Here is a 25,901-nt window from a genome sequence, read left to right as displayed (position 1 = left end):
CTCATTTAAATAATTAGCAGCAAATACTTGAACCAATAGGCAAAATTAAATGTCTCCACAAGTTTTCTCACTCCCCAAAGCTGTGCTGAACCAAACAAGCATTTTTCCTGAGGTTTCTAAACAGCCCTTTCAATTTCTGCAACCTGAAAATGACCATAAACTAAATTTTTATTACTATCTGGTGTCTAGCAGACACTGTTTTATAAGTAAAGAAGGGTTGGACAATGAAAAATTAATGCTCTACAGGGAGTTTCAGCTTTTCTGGTAACAGTCAACCATTTGCATGCAGATTCCAACTGTTTCTGATACAGAGTTATCTCTTCTAAACTGACTTAATTTCTATTAAGTAACTCCATGAGTAAGTTGCTTAAAATTACGATCAATCATTAATTCTTTGGATTCTTTCTTTCCCATCACAGCTGGTTACAGCAACACCACCTACAAAAAGAACTTAACATGGATGTTCTGTGCCACAAACCCAACAACTGATACCTGTTTTTCAAAGTAAATGAGAACTGGTTTGTGGCTCCCACACCTATCTTCTGGTGCAACTGTCATTAGAACCATTTAATTCTGGCTTGCAGAAGACCAGCTCCACAAGTAAAAGACAATTTTTACTAAAGGACAGACCTTCAATATTTCTTTCTCCCTCCTCAGCACGTTTTAACTTTAGTTTCAAATCATTAATGGCTGAGATGCCAATAAAATTACAAGATGGTAACATTTCAGTTTGGTGCCTGATTAGATTCTGTGGCCTCCAATTCTGAAATAATGATGCAAAATGTCACTGAGTCATAATATGTCTAATGCATGGGATTCTGCATTACAACCCTCAAACACAGTCAGCCATTCCTCTCCTTTAATTATCTCTTATTTAGAGTAATTCATATTAAGAGTTACCTCCAAAAAAAAATTATACAGTATCAACCCAAATATATTGTAGCAGTCCTGATGATACATTAAACCCACAGCCCTTAACAATATGTATGACCTTGAAAAACAAAACACTCCAGTCTAGTCAGTAAAAATATTCCCCTTAAACCTTTGCAAATGGACCTTGTACTACTCTTTTTTATCAGGTAACAGAGTTCTATGTCAGCTTGTTTTGGTTGCAAGCTGCCAGCTGTAATTCCCTATATTGCTCCAATAACAATTTCTGTATGAGAACAGGAATTCCAAAACAAGCTCACATAAGGCATAAAGATATTAATAGCTATAAACACAAATAAAAGGTCCTCAATTAATACAATACCAAACATTTGTTAAGTGCACTCCAAAAGCATGGAATCATTTAGGTTGGAAAAGGCCTCCAAGATCATGAAGTCCAGTAAGTTACTGCAGTGTTCTAAACCCAGTGTTTTCAGTCCATTACATGTTGTTGCTGCTAAGCTAAACATAAACATTTTGAAATAAAGTGATGCGGCAAGTTTAAAGGTGACAAAATATTTCTGTCTGGAATTTGGCAGCCCAGATGGAGGAGTTCAGAGGTATAATGAGACATCATTTTAAAATAAAGCAATAGCAGCATAACCAGAATTTTATCTTCTTTTTAACCAGGACAGTACAAACAGTTGAGTTAGCAGGGCCACGTGAAATGAGTGGGGCCACTTGCAGAAATGAAGAAGTCCAAAGTTTACAGATCAACATGAATCTTTCTGATTTAAACACCACTAAAAGCATAAAATGAACCATTTCATAGAGCTCCATTTCAGTCCTACTATTAGGTTTTCATAATTTTTTTTTAAATCAAAGCAACACTTTGAGATTCACAATGAAGACGTTAAAGAAAGCTGCAAAAGAAAGAAAGGACACCAAGTTCCAGTTTAAAAGCAGAAACACATAGCCAAGTATTGAGTCAAAGAAGATGCACCTTCAGAATATGAAGTGAGTGCCTTCTTCCTGTTCTGAGCTTCTGACCTTAGGAGAAAAGAGAAAAAAAAGACAGGTGAACTGCTTGCACCTGAATGACATTACAAATGGCTTTCTGAAAAATTAAGAAGTCAACAGGCATTAGCTGTATAACATTTTTATTTTACTATATTGACATTTTATGCACAAATATTTTATCAGAGTAAAAATAGAAAATAATTGTTTCATGTAAAATTACCAAAAAAAAAGTAAACCACAAAAGAAATACGTAATTATTAGCAGAGTATAAGTGTCTTTATTTAAAGAGTAAAAAGTATGCAAAAAACGTTCCATTTTACAAAAATTTGGAATATTCTTTGTGTTTTCCTTCTGACAGCAACAGAACAACCTTTGACAATATATTCTACATCTTTTGTTTCATTGAAGACATCAAGTTAGTCACAGACTTCTCCCTCAACTACAGAGAATGTGATAATGATTTTATGCCGTTTGAAAGATTCTTTCTTTACTAATTAGAACTTGGTGGAAAAGCAGATGGAGGCACAACAAAGAACCCAAAGGACCATCACACCTACTGAAAAGCTGCAAAACAATAATGGGATGTATTTACAGACCAAGGGTGGGAGCAGGAGTTTTCCCCACTGGACTTACCATGTAACAAGAACACGCAGGGGAATCAAGTTTTGATTAAATTTCAGTTTTGCTGTTTATCCTCCCACAGTCCAGTTTGATGTAGAAAAGCTTCTTCTCTTTTTATACTGTATTTTAACTAAAAAGGCCTCTCAACAACCCTGCTAAATAGAACCAGTGACTTGTACTATTAATTACTGTTTAGTAATTAGAGGTGCTACCACCAAACTACCACCTTCACATCATTCTTGGTAAGCAAACCCTCATCTCTCTGCACAAGCCACTTCAAACACCTGCCAACTGGTGGCACCAGACTGCTCTAATAGCAATAAATGGACTCATGTTGACCTCTCATAAACAGATGCACTTACATTTTTTGCTCAGGGTTTAGATTTTTTTTTAAAAGCAAAATGAAGCCAGCATGCTCAGCAGATGGAGTGCTTTGAGAGCTCAAGAGTGAAAACAATAGTGAGAGGTACCACAGAATCTGGCAAAAAATATTTTACATTCATGGTGATGATGAAAAACAGTAAGCCAGAACTACATGCAAGATTTCTAGTTAAGCAAAAACTATCTGGAGATGAGTATCTACCTACAAACAAAAAGCTTTGTCCTCAACACATCTTTAAAATACACGAGTCTTCACGTCCTCTACCTTCTGCATCCAAGCGTGACCATTCCTGCTCTCCCTGTCCAGCACAAACACACTTCATGTTCAGAACCTCACCGTACAGGGACTTCAGGTTTAAGGTTTAAGATAGCTGGATCCCTCACAGAATTAAAGGTCTTCCCTTTTAATTGTTAAGTGTTACCAGAGGGGCTTTGACTTATAAAGCGTTGGTAAATACCAACGGTGACATAATAATTATACTGTTTATTAACAGGAAGGGGAAAAAAGCAACCCCCAAATCGCACCATTTTCAGCCATCAAAAGCAGCACTCATAGGCACCAGTACAGAAGCTAAAAAGCTGCAGCCTGCTTTTTACTGCATGTGTAAGTTTGCATGAAGCATAGCTCAGAATTCATCCCCTCTTCAAATTGCACCCAGCTCTGGGTCATGCATTTGGCTTAAGAAGCTTTGAAAATACCACTTGAAGTTAAGAGAGAAATAAATTTTAAATAAAAAATGCCTCTTTGTATTTTAATATATATCAGACTGTACAATGATTGGGAAATCAAACTTCAGCTCTGTCAACTACTTTCAAATTGCTTTTTGTTCTTAACCAGGGACTACTGACTGTGATTAACTTAAGTCTTAGCATACTAAGGTTGACTACTGTGCTGGTTTAAGCACCTTGCAGAACACAGCATTAACCCCCTTCCCCCCCCCAAAAACAAACTACTCTTTGGGTGAGGGCTGTTTTTTCAAGTTTTTGAATGACCTGATGGGGGGTGGTAGTGGGGGAAGAAGTTTATCTTTGCTTTTTGCTAAATGGCAAATGTCAACGACATATTTCAAAACAGGTATTTGCCCTCATATATGCATATTATCTACATATTACAATGAAATACTCATAATTGGCTTTTCACCTAAGCCAGATCTAAACCTGGATCTCCTTCTTCAGCACTGATCTCCAGTTAAGCCTAGTCTTAGTTTCCTTTGCTATTCCAGAAGCTATTTTAAGAACCTGATGCTTCGTAACATTTAGTGTGTCTTTCGGCTCTGCTTGATTAACCGAGAATAATGAATATATTTTAACTCTGAAAGCATCAAATGCCACTTGGTAATTCAGCAGAGAACAAAAGACTGGGAAGGGCTGTGTTCAGACAGCTGGTCAGCCTTTTTGCTGTGAGGACTCATTTTTGTTATAAGTGCTGCAGAAATGACTTTGCACAGCCGTGGTCACACAGCCTGAGTGGTTCCACCTCTCACCAGCTGCACACCATGGAGGCCCTGACTCACAGCTGCAGAAGCTGGGGGGGATCCCTTAACTTACACTGAAATACATGCTGCTAAAAGATCCAAATTTATGTGAGTCCCAGTTCTTTATAGAAAATCACGCCCTATATTGTATGGTCAAGGAACAGCAGAAGTTTCCAATTCTCATAAAGTTGGGAGCAGCAACTGCTCTGGTTGCAGAGGAAAGGCCTCAGGTTCCCACTTTCAGGTCCTAGTGCTTAGTTGTCTTTCTCTGCTTGCAGGGATGCTGTAGCCAGTGCCACTGCTGTCACCGGCTGTGCAATGCCGTGGAGCTGCATCTTGGCCAGTTTCTTCTGCTCGCACTCCGTGACCAGCCGGTTCAGCTCCGCCGCGCTGTACCCGATCAGGGTCTTCAGGTCACACACAAACTTGTACACAAACCTCTTCCCCTGCACTTTGCAGATCATGTCTCCGTCATAGTAATACCTGCAAAAAGGGAAACGAAACCAGCAGTGTGAATTTTCAGCATCTGTGATTTCCATATACATCAGTTATTTACTTAAAGGTCACTCGGAGGCCAAAATAGGATTCCTTTTCTCATCGAGATACTCATCATTTCATATACCAAGAGAGTGTTTAGGCATTTTCTTATATGAGAAAAGGGAAGAGGGTTGAAAATTGTCCCTGCACCTTGATATGTTAAGGAGAAATAAAACACAGTAATTAGTTTATAGGCAGTCAGAAGCACCCGTTCATAAGTAAAAGAGAAGTTTAAAAACAGTTTGAGGGGGAAACAGTTATACATATAGTTTATATGTCAAACTTTATAGCTTTGTCTTAGTAAGAAAATATTGTCTCCCCATTCATTATCGTCCTTTGCTTTACTCTTGTCTCCTGAGGAAAAAAAAAATCATGTTGGAAACGGGTTGTAAATTAGCACTGTAACTTTTATGATAGGAAAGCAGCCATTCTCCCCCTAGTGTTTTCAAAGGTGGTAATAAAACTATACAAGCATGGGTTGGGTTTGGGGGTTTTAGAGTTTTTTGCATTGTTTGGTTGGTTGGTTGGTTTGGTTTTTGTGGGGGTTTTTTACTTTTTAGTTTTTTGTTTGTTTTTTGTTATAGTTCATATGCTGGCAAAGCTACATCTTTGCCCTCATTCACAACTACAAGTGACATCTCTAACTACGACTACTTTTTATATTGTGTGACAAAAGAGTTATCAGACTGGGCAGAAATGCAGTAAGATAAAGTCTTACATGACCCACTGCACTCCAGAGATGTTATAAAACTTTAGGTCGCACTAATAAAACAAAAGTTAGAATTGTGCAGTTTTGTTGCTGTTCAGGCATTAACAGAATGCCTGTCACACTTCTCATTAAGCAACCCTGAGTGGCTGGGATGTAACTTGGATTTGATGTGTTTAACAAGGTTGTGATAAATTTGGAGAAAAAACCCAAATCCGACCCAACCAACCAACACAAATCTCACAGTTTAACTGCCTCAGACCCATCACCCAAATGTAGCACAAATGAAGCCAGATTTCTTCACTGTATAAACTCAATCCTCTGACTGATATGCTTATAAAGCAAAGATGATCCTTGTTCACAGGCAAAATTGAGTCAATTCCAAGAGCAAGTTTGTAAAATGTGGCCGTGGCATGTCAAATGCCAATGTCCATAATTTTTTTAAAGTTAGCATTTACATTTATTGTACAATCCTGTACAAGAATGCCTGTCTCAAAGTAACGTAGAAAAATGCTTTACAGGGCTGAATATACTTTTAATTATTTAGTCTGCATTACTGATATTATCAGAAAGGAAAAGGACCACAAGAAACCAGATCACACTTATGTGAAGGCCCAGAACAATGCAAGATTCCCACATCTCATGCTAGAAACACTCAAGTTAAAATCAAGGCAATGTGGCAAGAGGATATTTTCAATATTATGTTGAAGGTGTTTCTGATTACAGCATTTGCTTATTCAAAAATATAGAAACCTAAAAATAAATGCCCATGCAAGTTTACAAAGCCTTAGTTACTGGAACATTCCAAGACACATGAAAACTTTGTTTCAGAAGAATACAGGAGATGAATTACTTTCCTTACGTCCCACTTCCCTAGCGGATAACTAAACAGATGCTGAATTTTAGAAAATTTACCAAGGTATGTGTAACAAAAAAAGCTGCTCTTCCCCCCCCTACTCCACCCCCCGCCCTAATTTCTGTATTGGCTGCTTTCCCTACAGCTGGGCAGAAGAGCCAGCACGTTTCTCAGTAATACCAACATCAGTTTCTGTATTAACCAACAACTGACACAGTGATTTCAGTACATTAGTAAACAAAACACATCAGTGCTTAATACAACATTAGCTTGGCAACAATGTTTATCATGGGAGTAGCAAGAGGCATTAAATATCCCTTCAGACATTTAGGTGTTAGAAAACATGTCAATATTGATGCAGCTGCCAAAATGGCAACACTTTGAGGAATGTGATTTTTGTAATTCTGTGACTAAAGTATAAACACAAAACTTCTCTAATAGTGATTTATGCAAATGATTGTGCAGACATCCCTTTAATATCCCAGCCATAAGAACATTACTCTGAAGTTCTTCAGCTGCCTTTGAGATCTTCTGCAGAGCTTGCTGACAAAACCCCAAAAGCATTAGCACAGTTTCTATTATTTTTATGTTCCTGAAAGTTTTCACATATGCCTTCGGTACACAAACTCACAGCTACACAAAACCAGGCTGGAAACACGGGGATGGTATTGCAACAATACAGGCTGGGGAGCAGCTGTACTGGGAAGGTTCTGCTTGGGGCAGGAGGTTGGACCAGGGACCTCATGAGGCCCTTCCAACCCCAAGGATTCTGTGATCCTATGAAAAAATTAACACTCTGATTTAATATATAAATAATGCAACAACAGGCACACAGGGCCAGACTAAATATCCATCTAGGACAGGAATAGACTCCAAACAGACCAAAACATGACACCTAAGGAAAAGCATGAGAGTAAATACATATCAATGTTCCTCCTTGCTTTCAGTGATCCAAGGTTCAGGAACTAAGATAAAGTTGCATCTTTCCACACCTAATATCCTCCAAAATATTTCCTTTTCATTAATTTTTCCACTTTCCTCTCAAACACATAAAGTAATTCTGGCATCCACAATATTGTGCCTAAGGAAATTCCAAGACAAACAAAAGGGCATAGTTAAGCTGTCTATCTGGTGCCTGCCAGATGTTAATTAAATCCTCCCTACAAGACTAAGAAAGCCAGAATTTGGTAAATTTACCATCATTTCTTACAGAGGTATTTTTAAGTAGAAGTTGATTTTTTTTAAGCAATGCTAAAGGCATTTACTTAAAAAAACCTCAAAACCCAAAAACTACGACAAAAAGTATCAAAAGTGAAAATGCTGAAGAGCAAATCACAGATCTCAGATTTCAACTGTTATGCAACTTCACTCATATAAAAAGAATTCCTAAAACTGCTTAAATAATTTGCAGGATTAGGCAATGAACATCTTTCTTGAAAACAAATCAGGAAAAATATATTTAATCATATCACAATAAGAAATCAGAAGTTCACTCTTAGTGATTTCAGGGAATTCGGATGTAGTTTAAAATGATTCCAGAGATCAAAATAATCAGGGAAAAGAAGTCTAAAATTCTGGTACTTGCACAATTCCCCCTGTGATGTACTCATCATTGTAGGTGATGAGTACATCACCTACAGTGATTCAAAAATACAGGTCCCTTTTACCAATGTCAAACTACAAAATCCCACTGGAATGAAGACACTGAAACATTTCCATTTCTTCAGATGAGGAAAGTTCACTGGGATGCTGAATTGCAGCTGCTGGAACTTACCTGTCACCTGCATTTTTCAATTTAACACCCCCACAATAAGAACAGTGAAAGGGATCAATGAATATGTGAAAAAAGGCTGTTATGTACAGAAAACTACTAACAATTACATAATTACAGGAAAGTATCTGCTTTATCGCATAATAGGAGGAACACACAGAGTAAAACATAAAAAATAAGATAATAATTCTCACATTTCTGTATCTTTCACCAATAATCAATATTGTTTGGCATGCTACTAAGAGCATAAATGCTGAAGATACAGGGAAAAAAAAAAAAAGCATATTTCTGAAAGTGAACTACCCAAATTAACAATCTTGAAGAAAGGAAATCTATTTTCTTTTAATCTGATGGTAAGGACCAGCTTCAGAAGATTTGTTTACCCCTTTATTAAAAAAGCTGCACGTCTTGCGCTATGACAGTTAAAGGCAAAGGAGCCAAATGAAAGCAAATCCCATCCGAGTCCCTCAAGTTTCTTACCTCAAGGCCCGACTAAGCTTCTCGTAGTTCATGGTGGGCTTGTTTTTGCGCTGTCCCCACTTCTGTGCAACCAGTTCAGGCTGATTCAATTTAAACTCTCCCTCATCACCAACCCAAGAGATACAGTCCCGAGCATCTTTGTCAGTGAGAAGTTCCAACAAAAACTGCCACAGCTGGATCTGGCCGTTGTTCCCTGTTGAAACAGGAACAACAAGATCCATTTCAACTTGTCCTTTTTATGTTCCCCACACTGATATAAATTTTCAACCAACATATTTAAGCAGACCAACACAGAACATATGACGGAAGGACAACTTGCACTTAATTAATCTCTTTTAATGATTCTTTTGCAAACATTTTCCTGGGAAGTCACCAGTATCCACCTATTAAACAACTGATGAATTCAGGAAAATGTTAATCAAGATTTCTCATAAATCTGTCCCTAGAACTTAAAACAAACCCCCAAAAATACTCCAGTGAACAAAATAATTTAGACACATATTTATCTCTGAAACAGAACAGATTTAGCAAGAGCTGCTTATTCCTCTTCACACGTTCCTCTTTTTTAAAAAAATGAACCTGTCTTTTTAAAAAGTAATTTGGTCTCCAATTTTCAACATGAAATATTAGAAATACAAAGGAAGCTCCCAAACTTCAGCTTCCATCAACATCTTTCATGTCCAATCATTAAGATTTCTTTCTAACTCAAGGACCTGCAGTAAAATTCCTAAATTCTCAATGAGATAAGGAGAGCAGACCTGATGACTAAGAGGAGAAATACAAAGTATTCCCTGCTAACGTCAGTCAATAAAATCTTGGCCTAAGAATTCTGAATGATTTCCCATAATTAAACTTTTATGGAAAATCTGAAAAAAAAACCCCAAAAACTCAAGGAGAGGAAAGGATTTAACAGAAAAATTCACAACAGTGGAGAGAACCAAAACAAAAATGATAGCAAGAAAAAATAAGGTAAAGAAATAAGGATGTGTTAGTAATAATCAAAGGACATGGAACAAGTAACAGTAATTCCAAAAATAAACTGAAGATTTAGTCCGTAGTTTTTCAGATGTGCATTCTTTTAACTAAACAAAAAATACGAAACCTGCTAAACTTTGAAGTCACCAAACTGGGGGATAACAGAGGAGAAGGGGAACAAGCAGAGCAAGTACCAGCTAGGCCAGGTTTCTACAACATACAATTTATTTTGTCCCCTTTCTGCAAATGGAAAGAAGTTAAAAGCTTGAAGAAAAGCTATGCAGTGGTTTGAGAGGACAGACTGGTAAAGAATAGCGAAAAAACCCAATTTTATGTTTTTTATTTACTGCAGGACTGAAAAACTGCAGCACCACCTTAACACAATGCTTGTGTGAGCCGACCAACCTGCCAGGGCTGCCCGTGCTTACCACGGATTTTGTACCTACTGTTCCCTTTATACCACATGGCCTCCTACAAACCTCACACTTGGTGCAACAAAGATGAGTTCCACCAAACTGCCATTCAAATTAATGAGTTAGTGTTCACTGCATTTGCATGTAAAAATAATGGAGACGGTACCTGTTCTGTTCCCAGGGGAACTCCGGTCTTCCCCGGAGATCCTTGGAGCTCGCTGCACTTTGGCTGCCTTTGCACTGCTGTTTATCACCTTAATGGTGGTCGGGGTAGCAGGCTGCACAGATGCTGGAATAATCTGCACAGCTGTGGAGCAGAGAACGTTGCAGAACATCAATTATAAATTGCACAGAAACATCCATATTTTATTTATTACCTGGATTATCGTAACATAGAGAAGCTTGTGTTTTTTTTTCCCTTTGCTAAAAAGGCACACCACATAAGTCACAATGCTGAGTATAATTTAAAGACTTTTTATCTCTTACAGTGAAAACTGTAGTTTTAGATTCGTTGTAGAAGTGTCACATTACAGGTAAAACATCAGCTTTAGTTTACTATCATGTGTATTACGTGTTTCCATAAAAAAACCCACCCAATTTCTCTCATGCCTTTGTTTTCATCTTTATGCTGTTCCCACATGATCTGCACTAATGCCCTTTTCTCCACAGTCACTGTACCACCCTCCAAACCTGCTATTCAAACAGTAAACACCCTTCTATTGCCATGGAGGAGGATGAAAATGCCCCACTCGAGTAGGTTTCAACCAGACACAACCCCAGGACGTAACACACAGCCTGTCTATTTAATATAAGCTGCTTACAAGTCTTCTGAAAACTGATTCATTTTAATAATTGATGGCACTGCTTCAGCTGAAAGAATCAGCTTCAAATAACTGGAAAGTTACTTTAGTGTATTATTTCTAGTATTGGGTTATAAGCAAGTCTTCCACATGCCCCTTCAGTTTTTGGAAATTCTTTTTTTTTTAATTAATTAATACTTTAATGTATCTGTTCATTAATGCAATATATAACCTAAAACCCCAGAATAACTAAAAACCTCAAATATGTATCCTAGACAGCTTATTTCCATTGAATGGAAAATCTACCATCCAAAATGAAAGATATAATCTCCCACAGTTCAGGTGATACACCACCTTTCAGCCACTAACAAAATATAGAGAAACTCAACATTATGTTTTGAAGTTTAGAATACATCTTGCTCCCCTCCCCAAGGAAAACTACTCTCTTAAGTGATTATCTAAATGCTGTACTGTCACAGAGCTGAACCAAAGTACAGGGCTAAACCTGCAAACAGTGAGAATTAATGCTGACAGAAGCACTCACGCTGATCAATAGTAACAGTTGCTATTTCTCCAGTGTGTTCTTGACTAGCCAACACATCTGCAAATTAGAAACAAAAACAGTATGTTTTTATTTAACCTACAGATTTCAAGTCACTGAAGATCAAAAACATTCATCTTTCATAGAGGAAAAAAGTCAAAATTTGGTATCTGTCTACAAGAGACATGTATAGCTCATGGTCCTACAAGTAGAGACATTTAACATCTGTCACTCAGTTTTTGGAAATAAGGGTGTACATGGCAAATTCCAAGGTACACATATATTAATGTATTATGCACATACAATGCATCACTCATCAGTTGTCTTGTGTACCATCTAAGGATTTCACTGCCTCTGCTTAATAATCTTTATTTCTGTATGACACAGAAATGTACATTTAATAACTCATAATCGATATTTAATTAGAGATCAAATTCAGTAGATGCACAAACTACAAATCTTTATTAAAAACAAAGGAGGAATCATCAGTCACTACCTTCTCCTAGTGATGAAGTTTGATAAAAGGCAGGCAGTGTTTAGTATGCAGACATTTTCCACAGCAGTAGACATTCTCTCTAATACCTCCTGTTACTTCATTTTTAGTCCCATTATTAAGTAAAAGAAAAATAACTGCTCACAACTGGTTTCATCTTAAAAGAAAGAAAGGGAAACAGAGAAGTGGGGAGGGGGAATAAGTAAAACCAGGAACAGAAAGTTCTACTGTACACTTTCGGAGAAGCTCCAGGTGGCTCCAGAGGATTTCTCCCCGTGGGACGCGCTGGAAGAAGTCTTCCTGGCTGAGGCTGCAGAGCTCCCTCCCAGGAATGCTGAGCGTGCAGAGGTCGATGTCGGTCATGCTGAACTCCTTCATCACCCACACCACCCAGTGCAGCACATGGTCTGTCGACCACTGCACCGGGTCTGCAGAAAGAGGGATGAAACTGCATTATGTACTGCAGGGTCCCTCCTCAATGACATAATAACTTCCTGTAGTGGGTTTCTGTGGCTGGATTTTGGTAGCAGGTGAGGCTGCCAGAAGCTTCCCCTGTCCCGAGGAGCCAATGCCAGCTGGCTCCAGGATGGACTTCCTGCCACTGGTCATGGTCGAGCCAATGAGGAGTAACACCTTTGTGATAACATATTTAGGCACACAGGAGTGTTGCACAGAAGAAAATTCCAGCCAGGGAAGAGCCGAGTGAGAATATGTGACCAACAAAGTAGACACCAAGGTGAGTGCAGAAGGAGGGGCAGGAGGATCTCCAGATTCCAGAGCTGAGGCCCTGCAGCCCGTGGTGCAGACCATGGCAGGGCAGCTGTGCCCCTGCAGCCCATGGGGGCCATTGGGGTGCAGAGACCCCCCTGCAGCCCCATGGAGCAGCCCATGCTGGAGCAGGTGGCTGCATGAAGGAGGCTGTGACCCCGTGGGAGGCCCAGGAGGGAGTGGGGTCCTGCAGGAGACCTGTGGCCTGTGGAGAGGGAGCCCAGGCTGGAGCAGGCTTTTCCTGGGTAGGACTTGTGGCCCCTGTGAAGGACTGCACCCCATGGCAGAGTGACCCACGGGACAGCAGTTTGGGAAGAACTGCTGCTGGAGGGATGGACTCAGTGGAGAGGTCCATCAAGGACTGTCTCCCATGGGAGGGACCCCATGGGAGCAGGGGAAGGACTCCTCTCCCTGAGTAGCAGCAGAAACAACACCTGACAGCAGCTCTCATTCCCTGTCCTCCTGCACCACTGGGGGAGAGGAAGGAGAACATGGAAGAAAGGAGGGGTAGGGGGAAGGTGTTTTTAAGACTGTTTTACTTCTCACTCTTTGGCTCTTATCCTGTTAGTAATAAATATAAGTACTATCCCCACTTTGAATCTGTTTTGCCCATGAAGGTAATCTGTAAGTGACCTCTCCCAGTTCTTATCTCTACTCATGAATCCTCAACTGTTTTTTTTCTCTCTCCTCTGTCCAGTTGCAAAGGGAGGGTGATAGAGCAGCTTTAGTGGGTACCTGGCCAGGGTCAACCCACTACACTTCCATAAAGGTAAATGTGTCACATCAAGAAGCAGAGTTATTGTGACCAAATCTGACCGGAAATTTGACAGCTCTTAAAATGCAGAGGGAGTGGTGTGGGTTAGTGGGGAGATGGAAAGGGCAAAAAGGGGAATTTCTTTAGTAAAAGTTATTACATCAGAACAGAGCCTCACATATCTCAAACATAGAAAATAATTATTTTTCTTTTTCCATGGTCTTTAGTTTCAAGGAAAGAGTAGTCTCTCTCACACAAGGATACTCTCCTCAAACACGTTGATCAGTATGCAATTCTGACAAAATATTACATTCTAAACTCATTCACATAATCCCGATTTCTACAATAACTGGGATGGATTAATTTTCTCCTCCTCATGCTGTGTTTTAGGCTGGTGACCAAACCAGTGTTACTGAGATGCTTTGGCTACTGCTTAATAAAGGACAGTTACACAGTATCATTTTTCACTGATGCTACCTAAAACCGTGCAACGTAATCCTTTGGCCAAAGACACACCACAAGGGGTTTGGTCTTCAAAACATTATCAGCAGTGAATTTTCATCAAAAACTTATTTGTTTTCATTGGCAGAACACAATCTGCAAGGAAACACAGATCATTATTTTTCCCTAACCACTTCTGTGGTTTCCAAGCGTCTGTTGCTCCCTTTTCTGCCTTTATTTCTCTTGACAATTAATACTTTCCTTCTTTCTAGGGACTTTTGCAACGGTACCAAATATGTGGATTCTAATGGTAAAAATACCTTTAACAGATAAAGAACTGTAATCTCTAATAAAACCCACCAAAACATGACACAAAGAGAAAGCCACATTTTAAAGACCTGTTAAAAGCTCATTTTCCATTTACAGCAAAGCTGAGAAGCCTGTAAGGATGAAAACACTGAACAACTACCTTTCCAGATGATCATTTACTGACTGGATGTGACTTTTAATATCAAGACTCTGTATTCTGAAAAGACTGAAGGAATAGTTTCAGATCATACTGTAGAACCTAGGAGTACCTGATTTCAGCCCAAGTCCCTGCAATATCTACTTAGAAAACATTTAGAATTTTATTCTTTCTAGGAAGGCAGTTTAGCACATTTTTCTGATGTCAAGGGAAAATAATTATTCATGACAGAGAGACCTCTGTCATAATGACCTAGCATGATTTTCCTGAAAAATCTGCACTCCTGTGACCCAAAATACATTCATTAAACTTTTAAAGTCACAGCTGTGGGTTATGTGGGTTTTCTTAAAGCATCAATGTTATGCAAGTTTATTACAAACATTATTCAACATAACATCAGTTTAAGTAACTTTCTTCTAGTATTAATGTGAAAGCATTCTGAAAAGTATTAGTCTGCTCCTGATAATCCCTCAGATTTTTTTTCCAACATTTTGCGTCAAATCCCTGATTATCAACAGACACAACATGATGACAACTATTTTTGAACTGTTTGCCAATAAGAACAACAAAAAGCCATGAAAAAACTATTGCTTTAGTTATCAAAAATATATTCAAAATATCGTCAAGCTACATGTCCTGCAAAGACCTGTGACTTGACTGGAATTCTTAAAACACTTCCAAATATCCCACTTGCCAAATATATTCCAGTTTTACAGGTCTGCTCAGATACTACAGCTTCCTGTGCTGAGTATGCTTTCACAGTACATTTCTGACACGAAGCAACAGAGGTAAATAATCTCCTGAATGTGATACAGGTCTAAACCCCACAGTTTCAGTTCAACTTTTAAGCAGGCATTCAAAGATGGATTTTTCTAAGCTACCATTAAAAGAGGAGCCTGCTAAGTAACAACATTAATTCAAAGGAGATGATCATCTACCAGAATACATATTGACAGTTCTGAATCATCTTCCTCCAGTATGCTGAAGTCCAGTATGGCTTTCCATGCAAAATCTGATTTAACACAAGATTTATCATCCTCCAGTTTCACTACTTTAGAAGCAACCCCCAACAAGTACTGGGTCTAGTTCAATTTCACACACACGTTAAGACCTTTATCATTAACAAACATGTTTTTAAGGAGGGTAGGAAGAAGAAAAGTGCTTTCTAAAAACTGCATTGACAAAAAAGTTATGGAGCAAAAAATTCTGATTTAATAAAACTCTTATGAGCATTCACTGTACTTCTCCTTAGTCTTCATATTCCCTGTGTGGGTGGTGAGGCCCTGGAACAGGCTGCCCAGAGAAGCTGTGGCTGCCTCACTCGTGGAAGCGTTCAAGGACAGGTTGGATAGGGCTTGGAGCTACTTGGTCTAGTGGGAGGTGTCCCTGCCCTGCAGGGGGATTGGAATGAGATGATCTTTAAGGTCCCTTCCAACCCAAACCATTCCATGGTTCCACAGTTCCCTTATGCAGATACTTGCACTGTACTTACCCACACCCTCAGCTGCCTTTTCTGAGGGCCTGAGCACCAACCCCTCAAACACAAGAACTCAGACCCTGCCCAAAACGCACACCACACCGTGTCACTATTACCGTAAGGAATTCCCAGGCGCTCCTGCTCCTTCCGGTAGCCTTCCAGTGCTGCAGCCCATCGTGTCACTTGCTCAGAGGTTTCATCTGAAATTGTTGCAATATGTTTTGTTCCATCCAAGGTTATCACTTGAGCTTCCTCAACGAGGTGAGCTTCAGCCTCTCCAGTATGAGCATCTGGATCAATCACCACCTCCACCGTCTCCACAGGCTTCACAATTTCAAGGATGTTCAACTTGGGCTCTATCCCTAGATATGGAAAGAACAAACAAACAAACACAAAACAAAGCTAGTAATGCCAATATCACAAAAAAATTGTTTTAAAGTTTTCTGATTAGTAGGGTTAGTACACTCAGGGAAGAAGCACGACACAAAAGCAGCATTAAATTTCTGTGAGCGTCCTAAATTAGAATGACATATATCCTATTATACAGCATATACTTCAGGAAGGTGAATAGAAAGCTGTCCCTCTTTCCTCCCCCAGTATTACAGCTTCCTTTTCTATTTAGGTGATCCATTTCACAGATCTTGAACAGAATGTTCAGCATGTGGGCATAAAGTACAAGTATTTTGGGCTATAAGAAATATACCAAATAATTAAAAAAATCCCCAAACCAGCAACCCCCAAGAAGACCCAGAACAAGCATCCAGCCCTTTCCTCCAACCATGAGGCACTGTTTTCAGCCTTTATAATACTCTTCTGGTATCTCTGGAGTCTACAAAGAGTAGATAACTTTTTTTTTCAGTACTCTGTGGCAGGTAGTATGTTTAACAGCGAGTTAAAAGAAAACTAGAAAATTCTTTATATTTCAAGCTTTATCAGCTATTCATGTTTTGGCTTTATGTCTGTCATTTCAGATATTAAATCATGGAGCTGGAAGATATGTCTGTAATTATTCTGCAGCAATTAAGAACACATTCACTAATGCTTTGTATCACCACCTTCTCTGCCGTCTTCTGAGAAGGTATTTTGTCCAGAAGGTGCCTTCACCAAATTCCTGACGTTGTATAGAAGATTTTGCAAAATAATCTCTATTTTTCTGACATATTATTTTCATTACAACGGAATTTATATTTCCATTGTACTGACAGCTAACAACCACATCTCTTTGAAGATATTCTTATCAAACACTTTTGCACAGAAAAAAAAAAATCTTTAAAATTCCATCTTATTATCACTTGGAAAACCTTGACTAGGTTAGGCAGATGAAAGTAGGATTCACAGAACATCATATGGCCAGGATAAATTCAGTACCTTGAGCCAAAAAGTATTAGTTTTTGTCCCTCCTGTCTAATCTGTATTAAAGCTCAATGTGAGATAAGTTCTCCAGGTAACAGCCTTAACAGCTGAAGCCACAATCCAGTCATAGCTTGGAAGGGAAAATAAATGCAGTCCCTACCTGTCCTACAAGTAAGAACAAAGCAAGTCTTTTTCAGACAAGTATTCCTCTAGATTTTAAAAGGAATTCAGCTTGAGAAAAATATTAGAAAGGGACCACTACAAACACCCTAAGTACAACTGGCAGCAATGTGAAATTAAGGAAGTGAAAATAGATGCAGACAACAAATAAGTGGTTCATTAGATGAAGAAGCAAACAAAAGGAAAAGCAAACAAGTACCTTATTTAGGAGAGTATTTTATCTAGGACATCTAAAATTAACATGCAGAGCACAGGCTTCTTTCAAAATCAGATAAAAATGGGTAAGGAAAAACACTAAGGGTTAAGATTCTATTTTTGATCTTCAAAAAAGAAAGTAAAGAAAAAAGTTTCTAGCGAGGAACAGTTCACCACTGCTCAACAAAATAATTCACTATCTGTCAAATAATTACATGTCAGAAGAACTTTGTGCTTTATCCACAACACAAACATGGAGATCAAAGCGATGAGTCTCTGTAGAGGAATCAGCTTACAAGGAAAAATGTTGTGAATTAAGTCTGATACCTAACCTCCTGCAACACTAGAGCAACATTAATTCCCTGGGTTTGGCAGCATCTCTCCTCACACCTCTTCTCCCTCCACCTACTGCATGAGAGAATGGATGCCCAGTATTCCTCTGACACACACCCCAAAAGCATAAACTGGTACAAGGAGTACAAAGCTTCAAGGACATGAGCTACCAGGACATGCCCCTTCACTGTCAATTGTCTGAAGGTAGAGAACATACTCAGGTGAAGACTGACCTACAGACAGCCCGCTTTTTCCACCCTGAAAGGTCTAGTATTAAACACAGCCAGACACTGGACATCAGTCAAACTGTGCTGTTAATCTAGATCAGCATCATTACATTTATTTGTCCCTTTACACATCAAAAATAATAAAAGCAGAAATTGTTATAGGAAAATACCCCAGAATATTTCACTATGGAGGTCTTCAAAATTAAAGATTTTTTCAAATTCTTTGACATACAATGGAATACAGTTATTCAGATCTCCCCAGACTTGCAAGAAGACCAGTTCAGAGCGGTACAGAACTGGGCTGCACTCAAAGCCGTTGTTCTCATAATGGCAGGAAAACCACACACATCTTCATTCCTCCAACCAGGAGAAAGGAGATAAGGCAAGGTAGAATCAAGAATGATATTTTATCTACTGTAGTATGAAATGCTATAAAAGAACTACACTGGACTATATTTCAGCTGGTGTTTATTCCTTTGCATTTCCATATGGCTAATGAAAATTTGATAGAACACTTGAACTGATGTAGCAGCTTCTAAGAAATAAGAGAGTCCAATCTACCCCAAGGATTAGCACCACTGATTACTATTAGTTGAATTGTATACATTACACAAGTAGGGGGAAAATAAAAATAAGTAAATTGAGAATCTTTCAAAACCTCATCCATGCAAGTAAAATATGCTGCTGGTGTAAGAAGTTGTTTTTTCCTCTGGCTCAAAAGGACACTGCAGTCAAGGGTAACAAGTCCATTTTCCTGTCAGTGATCCAAATATCTTCCTTTTATTTATATCCATGTTATTTGTTTTCTGACATTCTGTCCTGACATATTTTACATGCCTTCAACATGCAGATTTCTTATGAGTTATTAAAGTGTCAAGGCCTGAAAAACAACACTGAGGATTGTCCCAAAGTTATGCAGAAGTACTTAATATTCAAATATTCCTTTTAAGGGAGGAGAGAAAAGAGAGTGAGAAAGAGAGAGGGTGCCATGGCGTTGGGAGGCAAGAAGCTATTTGTACTATATGGTCAGTTTTACATTAAAGACAAAAAATCCCACCAAACACAGGAAGAATATTGAAGATAACAATCTGAGCACTGAATACTATAAGTTACTGGTATGAATTAGGAGCAGTTTTTCTAGTTTCCTGAAGGATATTTCTATTTTATTTTTAAAAGAGAAAGGCAGTTCAATCCCCATTACATATGGGGAACTGAGGATTCAACACAGCATTAAATGCAAATTGTGTCTTACTGAAGACTGTTAATACAAAGCAGAAAGGTTTTCCTCTGTCTAACCTACACTGCAGCCACAAGAAAACAAAGTGTGCTCCTCAAAATTTGCTGATGTAACTCAAAGGAGCTAACCAATCTACTCTAGTAGGAACTTGCTGTCACCGTCTGAAAATATGTAAACTAACACCTGTAGCTGTTCCCACATCCCAACAAGAACATTGACTTCAGTGAGTGGTGGTAGTCCTTCCACTCAAGACAAATGGAAGGAGCAAAGCAGAAGAACAGGACAAAAAGCAAAACAAGGAAGCTGCTAATTCCTGAAGATTTGGCAAGGGGAAACCCTGTCATACCGGGTAATACAAATGAAAACTATGCACCAACAAATCCCTATCAACCTGCTTCATGTTCCTCTGTCACAATGGTTTACTCTGACTTCTCATCCAAAGAAAACAGACAACAGAATCCTGGACTTTGATAAGAATTTCCAGTTAGCTACATATACTTTCAAAGTCTAATTGTGAGTGAGCACACAGTCTCACTCACCTCACAGAGGTGAAACTGTCACCTACCTACACAAACTTCTTTTGCCTGCTTTGGTATTTGGTCTGATCTGAGTAACTACTCAACCTTGAGGAAATCCTCATAATGTCATTATTTGACTCAGATTTGTTTAGGGTTTGGGTTTATATTTGGGTTTTTTTACTTATAAAAGGATATGAAGTTCCTATAATAAACATTTCAAATAGCATTAGTCCATGACATTTATTTTAATTTTACTACTTATAACCATAGTACACAAGGAAAGAGATTCTGAAGCTTCATAAGCATTCAGTGATTTTCTCAGTTTTACAGCTAGAATAGGAGGAGATTTGCTTAGAAGTATTCCTACAGTATTAGTTTATCTGTACAACAAACCAGCATAACTGATTACCTTGCCTAGATATCACTTGCACGCTGAGTTGCACTGTTCCATCTGTCTTCACTCCTTGATCAAAAAGGCTTCGATTCGGGTCCAACTTGATAAAGGCATTAAAAAAAAGAATTAAAAATATGTATCAGCCTCACAGATACAAGAAACTTATTCTCCTTCAAACTTCAGAAACCCCTGGTGCCTGCAGCAAATCTTCTGAAGTGTGCAATACTTTCAGTGCTAGCAGACAAAGTACACAGCAAAAGGAATTTGATCCGTATTTGAAACGTGCCACCCTATTTTGTTTAAGGCACTTAGAAGGACAATTTTTGACCTAAAAGAAGCAAAGCAATACTGGGCAGTACCTTCACTACTTGAAAACTACCTACAGATCCTTTTCTGAGTTTTAAACACCTTGATAAAAATTCTTGTCTTTACAACAGTATTCTCCTGTTGCTTCTGGAAAAGCCACAGATGTCTGATTATAACAACAAATAAAACATGGAGCTAAACAGAATGCAAAACAGTTATCCTGTCTAACACGTGGTGATGCCTGCAAAAACAGGGAGGGATTTCTTGAGTAATGCTTTGCTATCTCTACACCTGAGTAATATAAAAACCTTCTCACTTCACTCAGATTCAAGACAAGATTAGACTCACAGAAGTTCAGGCAGTAACGAATGATGTGGGCTACCTGAAGGGAAAGCAGTATTGTTGTTGTTCTCATTCTTTGTTCACTGGCAAGGCGCTTTCTTACCCTTACACCAGGAACAAAATAAAAATATTTTATTTTATTCCCACTGAACTAGTGTGTATATATTAAATGGTCTGATCATAATGAACCTGACATAAAGTTAAACTCTTAATTGTAATTAGTATTCCACATGAAGCATGAATTCCACAGAATGGAATAAATAGAAGGAAGGAACAAAGCATTTAAAATGCTTTTCCATTAAGAGGTTAAATCTTTCTTAGCCTTTCAATTTACCTGGATATCTTGCAGGCAAATTTCATGTGCATCCAAGGAACACTGCAGTCTGGGTTCCAGCAACTTCTTAAGATTTCCAATGGGTTCATTGATGTCAATGGCCTGACTCACAAATTCTGCTGTGGTGTAGGTTTGCTCGACGATGCTTAAATGCCAAATTAATAAAAGAAATCATTACCCACACATTACTGAAGCAGGAATAGGAAAGCCTAATAAAAGAAGTAAACTAAATAAAGGCTAATACTGACTCTGAAACCTTAGCACCATGCAAATAAACTCTTAGCTTGGGTAGAGAGTGAATTTCTAAATTTGGTCTCACTGATTTTAATCCATTAAGAACCAAAAAAACCAGGTTGAGATAATTAAGTCAGAGGATATCAGACTTCAGTATCTATGGTTTCAATAGCCCTAACAACCATTACAGTCAATATAGAACATCATTTCTGCTCTGTTAGAAACAAATGATCCTGTAGAAATCCAGTATAACAGTAAAGCAATGGACTGGAGAAACTGGAAGGTTCATCTCAGTTACAGAAGGATACACTGAAGCTGAAAGGTCTGTAGCACATGAACACAGACATGCTCCTACAGAAATGAAGGTAGGAAGAAATAAATATCACAGCTTGTATTTTAAATAATTAAGACTGAGGAACATGACAGCACTATACTGATTTCCTATGGTTGCTACATTTCAACTTTAAGAAAGACACAATTAAATTAGATAAGAAACAGAAAAATAACTTAATTATTTAATTAAGTGCTGATTAAGGACTCCAAAAAGCAGACAGTACATACCTTTCCTCAGTGCATTCCTGTTTCTCAGTTCCATCAATTTCTATTTCTATCAGCTCCTCTGCTTCTCTCTTAGTCATGGCTGAAATGTCTTAAGAACAGAGCTAGGAACAGAAAAGAAATTTTTTTTGTAAGTCACATACCAACAAGACTAGATAATGTTTTTGGTCCTATTTTTAAACCAAATACCAGAATACCCTTTTAAAGCCAAGAATTCATCTAAAAAATAAATCCAAGCTTACAGAGATTTCACAAAACAGATGACAATACCTGTTCTTCAAACAAATGTTCTAGGGGCAAACCCAGGACTATAAATGGACATAAGCACGGAGCCCAAAGCCTGATTCTCTTGGAGGTATCCAAATTTATTGACTTTTGTTTTGTTATGGGCCACCTACAGCAAAGATCACCTGAAAATTCATACTATTTTCCTAGCAAGGCTGAAAGTTGCTGCTCCTAAATTTAAGCAGCACTTTACATGAAATGCTGCAGCAGGAAGTTAGGGAGAAGATCCATGATTTCTTCATAGATAAATAAACTGAACAACAAAGTGTTTGTTGACTGTCCTATCTTTGCACCCATCCCTCCCATGGGCGATGGGTTGATGTCATGCACAAGGAATGCATCTTGTGAAGTCCCAAACTAATGCAGGACAGTAGCAATGAAATGGAAAGCTACCCTGTGATATTATCACTGACACTGCAGATTTTCATGCCTTGTAAAACACTGGAGCCTGCTGGGAACGTAAGAGGGAAAGAAAGAATTACGTTGTATTTGGTCTGCAAAGACACAGCTTGCCTGGCATTACCGTGTTTCACTAACCAGCCCCTACATCATAACTGTGAAATACAAACGATAGGAGGACCAGGCCAAATGATATTAACAGTTCACAATAAATAACACCTTCAACTCATAATAAAAGGAGCAGGAATTAAGAGCACAGAGGGAGAAAAATCACAGCAGAAAAAACCAAAACATGCTACTATTTAAATATATCCACAAAAGAAGAGATTATCGAGGTTTCCATCCTGGACTCGTTTGTTCCCAGAGACTACTCTATCCCAAACCTGACTGTTAGCATAAGAATCTTGCTAGACAAGTTAATAAGGGAACTTATTAAACTTTAAAACTTCTCTACAGGAATTAACAGCCAACTACACTCAACAGCTGCTACATAAACTGTTTAAAGAAATTCAAATTACTCATCATCTCCTTCAAAACCTATTCTGTAAGATCAGTTGCAGAGAAATCAAATGCTGCACGTGGTGCCATTCTGTAAGAAGCTGCCAAAGCCAGACAAGTAAAAACTCAGCTTATCAGGATCTCACTGAAAGAAGTAAACCCAGAACCTGTTGTGTTCACAGATCTGGCACTGTGAAAATCTCCAAAGGGCCAGGTAGTGTCCACTGAACAGGGCCCTGGGAGTCCAATTCCTGTATCCCTTAATCTTGTGTACCATCTTCATGATAAGACTTCCAAAAAATGCAGATAGGTTTAAATATCTGAAAGTACTGACACCCACATGGTTGCAGGTGACCTGACTATTAAAAAATATTTCAAAACTGAGGTATGAGCAATTTCCCTCACTGAAAACTCTCCAAAAAGCAAAGTGACATGATAAAAATAGGGTAAGTGTATTTTCTGCATTAGCAATCAGATTCAAAACCCAAAACAAGACTAAATCTTATTTTTTTTTTTTTTTGGTGATGACAGGAGTTTACCAGTAAGGTCACAAAAGTGGTTAGTCTGGGATTTCTGTTCCTTGACATATTCATAAGTTATTTATTGAGAAAACTGTGCAGACTTGTAGAAGGAACTCACCATCTTGAATGATTTCTGGCAGAAAATATTCAATATTGCTAAATGCAAAGTGATGGAAAGTAAATATTACTGCACATAGTAACTGCAGAGAATCAGGCAAGGCATTTTGAAGCCCCATGCATTGGATGCCAAAAGGGCAAATGGACTAGTAACTGTTCACTCACTCTTCAAAGGCAGTTTGTGTTTGCATCTCTCCGGTTCTGGTGTAATTTTGGATCCCTGGGGAGGTGGGAGAGGGGAACACAGGCACAGAAAGGAAGAAAGATGCTTCCACTGACATGAGGAAGGGAGATGACGGGTGAAAAGAAGAACATCATCATGACGGAAAGATGTAAAGTCATTAAATTTCAGAGAAGCATATTGGGGAAAATTATTCAGCCTTTCCTATAGCAGAATAAAGAGACTTCTGATGATACAAACATTTCACATGAAGTCTAGCAAAGTTTGCTGCTACAGAATGATGCAGAGTTTGAAAGTGAACACAGGTTGACACAGGACTGAGCTGCTTGAGCCTTCCTTGAAGATTCCTGAGAGACAAGAAGACTCAAAGAGCCTGGCTTGCCTGGAGGGTAAAGCGGTAGGAACACTGCAACAGTAGCATTTGTGCTGGATTTGTGGAAGATTTATGGGCACAAACTCTGCTAGCAGAATGTTTGCTACTGCACCAGGTCACTGTGATCAGTCCTGAGGCCCAGATGCATTATCAGCTGATACTGAAGTCCAGTCACTGGAGTTATCTGTGCTCCTGAGAAGCTCCAGCGTGTGCAGCACACATGCACCATATGGTCCTATCCATCCCAATTATTATCCAAACTGTAAATACCAACACAAAGTAGGTAACAGCCTGTCCTTTAGAGGTCAGCTTTTACAACTCCGCCAGTTCGGATTTACAACAAAGATAGCAGACCAGTGAACAGGGTGGGGGGAAGTCACACCAGATTTCACGTGTTTACCTTCCTTATCCACAGCCCGAGATGAGAAAATAGATGGGAACTGGGAGCTGTGGCTCTGCAGAACATACCTGGCACAGAACCAGAAACCAAACTGTGCGAAATCACAGAATCAATTAGGCTGGAAAAGACCTCTGATCATCCCGTCCAACCTATGCCCTAACACCACCTTGTCAATGAAACCAGAGCACTGAGTGCCATATCCAGTCGTTTTCTGAACAGCCTCCAGGGATGGTGACTCCACCACCTCCCTCAGCAGCCCCTTCTAATATCTAATCCTCCCTTCTGTGAAGAAATTCCTCCTGATATCCACTGTAAGCCTATCCTGGCACAGCTGGAGCCTGATGTCCTCCTGTCCTGTCGCTGGTTGTCTGGGAGAAGAGACCGACCCCCATCTGCCTACAACCTCCTGTCAGGGAGTTGTAGAGAGCGATAAGGTCTCCCCGAGCCTCCTTTGCTCCAGGCTGAGCTCCCCTAGACGTTTCTCACAGGACTTGTGCTCCAGTCCCTTCCCAGCTCCGTTCCCTTCCCTGGACACGCTCCAGCCCCTCAGTGTCCTTCCTGCAGTGAGGGGCCCAGCACTGGACACCGCACGGGAGGTGCCTGCCCAGTGCCGAGCAGAAGGGGAGAGCCACCAGACGCCACAAGCCCGCAGATTCCCACCCAGCCCGGGGCTTTCCGCGCGGGACGGGCTCTCCCGCCCCGGGGAGGCCTCTCGGAGCCCCGCGCCGGGAGCTCCCGCTCCTTCATCCCGCCGGCCCTTCCCCGCGCCCGCCCAGGCTCCGCGTCCCCGCAGGCCCCGCTTCCCGCGGCGCCTCCGCGTCGTTGTTTGAACCCGAAACGGAAATGGGATCGCGGAGCCGCCGGGGGAGAAACGGAAACAAAACACGGGCCGGGCCGCGCTCACCCGCCGCCGCCACCGTCCGTCCGCCCGCCCGCCCGCCGCGCCGACGCGTCCCGCCGGCCGTCCTTGTCCGGCAGCTCCCGCGGCTCGGGCTCCGGGGCGGCTCCAGGAGCGGCTCCGGGAGCGGCTCCCGCCGGGATCGGAGCGGCGCGCGGGCCCAGCGCGGGGAAGGC

General features: G+C 39.8%; 1 protein-coding gene across 6 annotated transcripts; it reads right to left on the bottom strand.

Moving 5' to 3' along the window:
* On the bottom strand, nt 1-25,886 carry GABPA (GA binding protein transcription factor subunit alpha). Of its 6 annotated transcripts, XR_007630947.1 has the most exons (11): nt 25,732-25,886; nt 22,057-22,157; nt 21,262-21,406; nt 20,295-20,379; nt 15,959-16,204; nt 12,170-12,364; nt 11,447-11,503; nt 10,269-10,409; nt 8,715-8,907; nt 2,521-4,847; nt 1-1,917 (listed from the first exon to the last, which is right to left on the bottom strand). XR_007630947.1 is itself a non-coding variant. In XM_050332720.1 (10 exons), exons 2-10 carry the CDS (start codon nt 22,131-22,133, stop codon nt 4,619-4,621), a joined length of 1,368 nt encoding a protein of 455 aa, XP_050188677.1. In that variant the 5' UTR covers nt 22,134-22,157; nt 25,732-25,886; the 3' UTR covers nt 2,011-4,618. The 6 variants fall into 6 exon arrangements, 5 of the variants coding, with proteins under 5 accessions (XP_050188677.1, XP_050188679.1, XP_050188682.1 ...); XM_050332720.1 differs by lacking the exon at nt 1-1,917 and having other exon boundaries at nt 2,011-4,847; XM_050332722.1 differs by lacking the exons at nt 1-1,917; nt 25,732-25,886 and adding an exon at nt 24,828-25,474 and having other exon boundaries at nt 2,011-4,847.
* Nucleotides 25,887-25,901: the final 15 nt, after the last annotated feature.

Source organism: Myiozetetes cayanensis, unplaced genomic scaffold (genome assembly GCF_022539395.1).
Source record: "Myiozetetes cayanensis isolate MyiCay16 unplaced genomic scaffold, myiCay2020 scf5-8, whole genome shotgun sequence".
Classification (NCBI taxonomy): Eukaryota; Metazoa; Chordata; class Aves; order Passeriformes; family Tyrannidae; genus Myiozetetes; species Myiozetetes cayanensis.
Note: the sequence above shows the minus strand (reverse complement) of the source record. Positions and strands in the feature narration are given on the sequence as shown.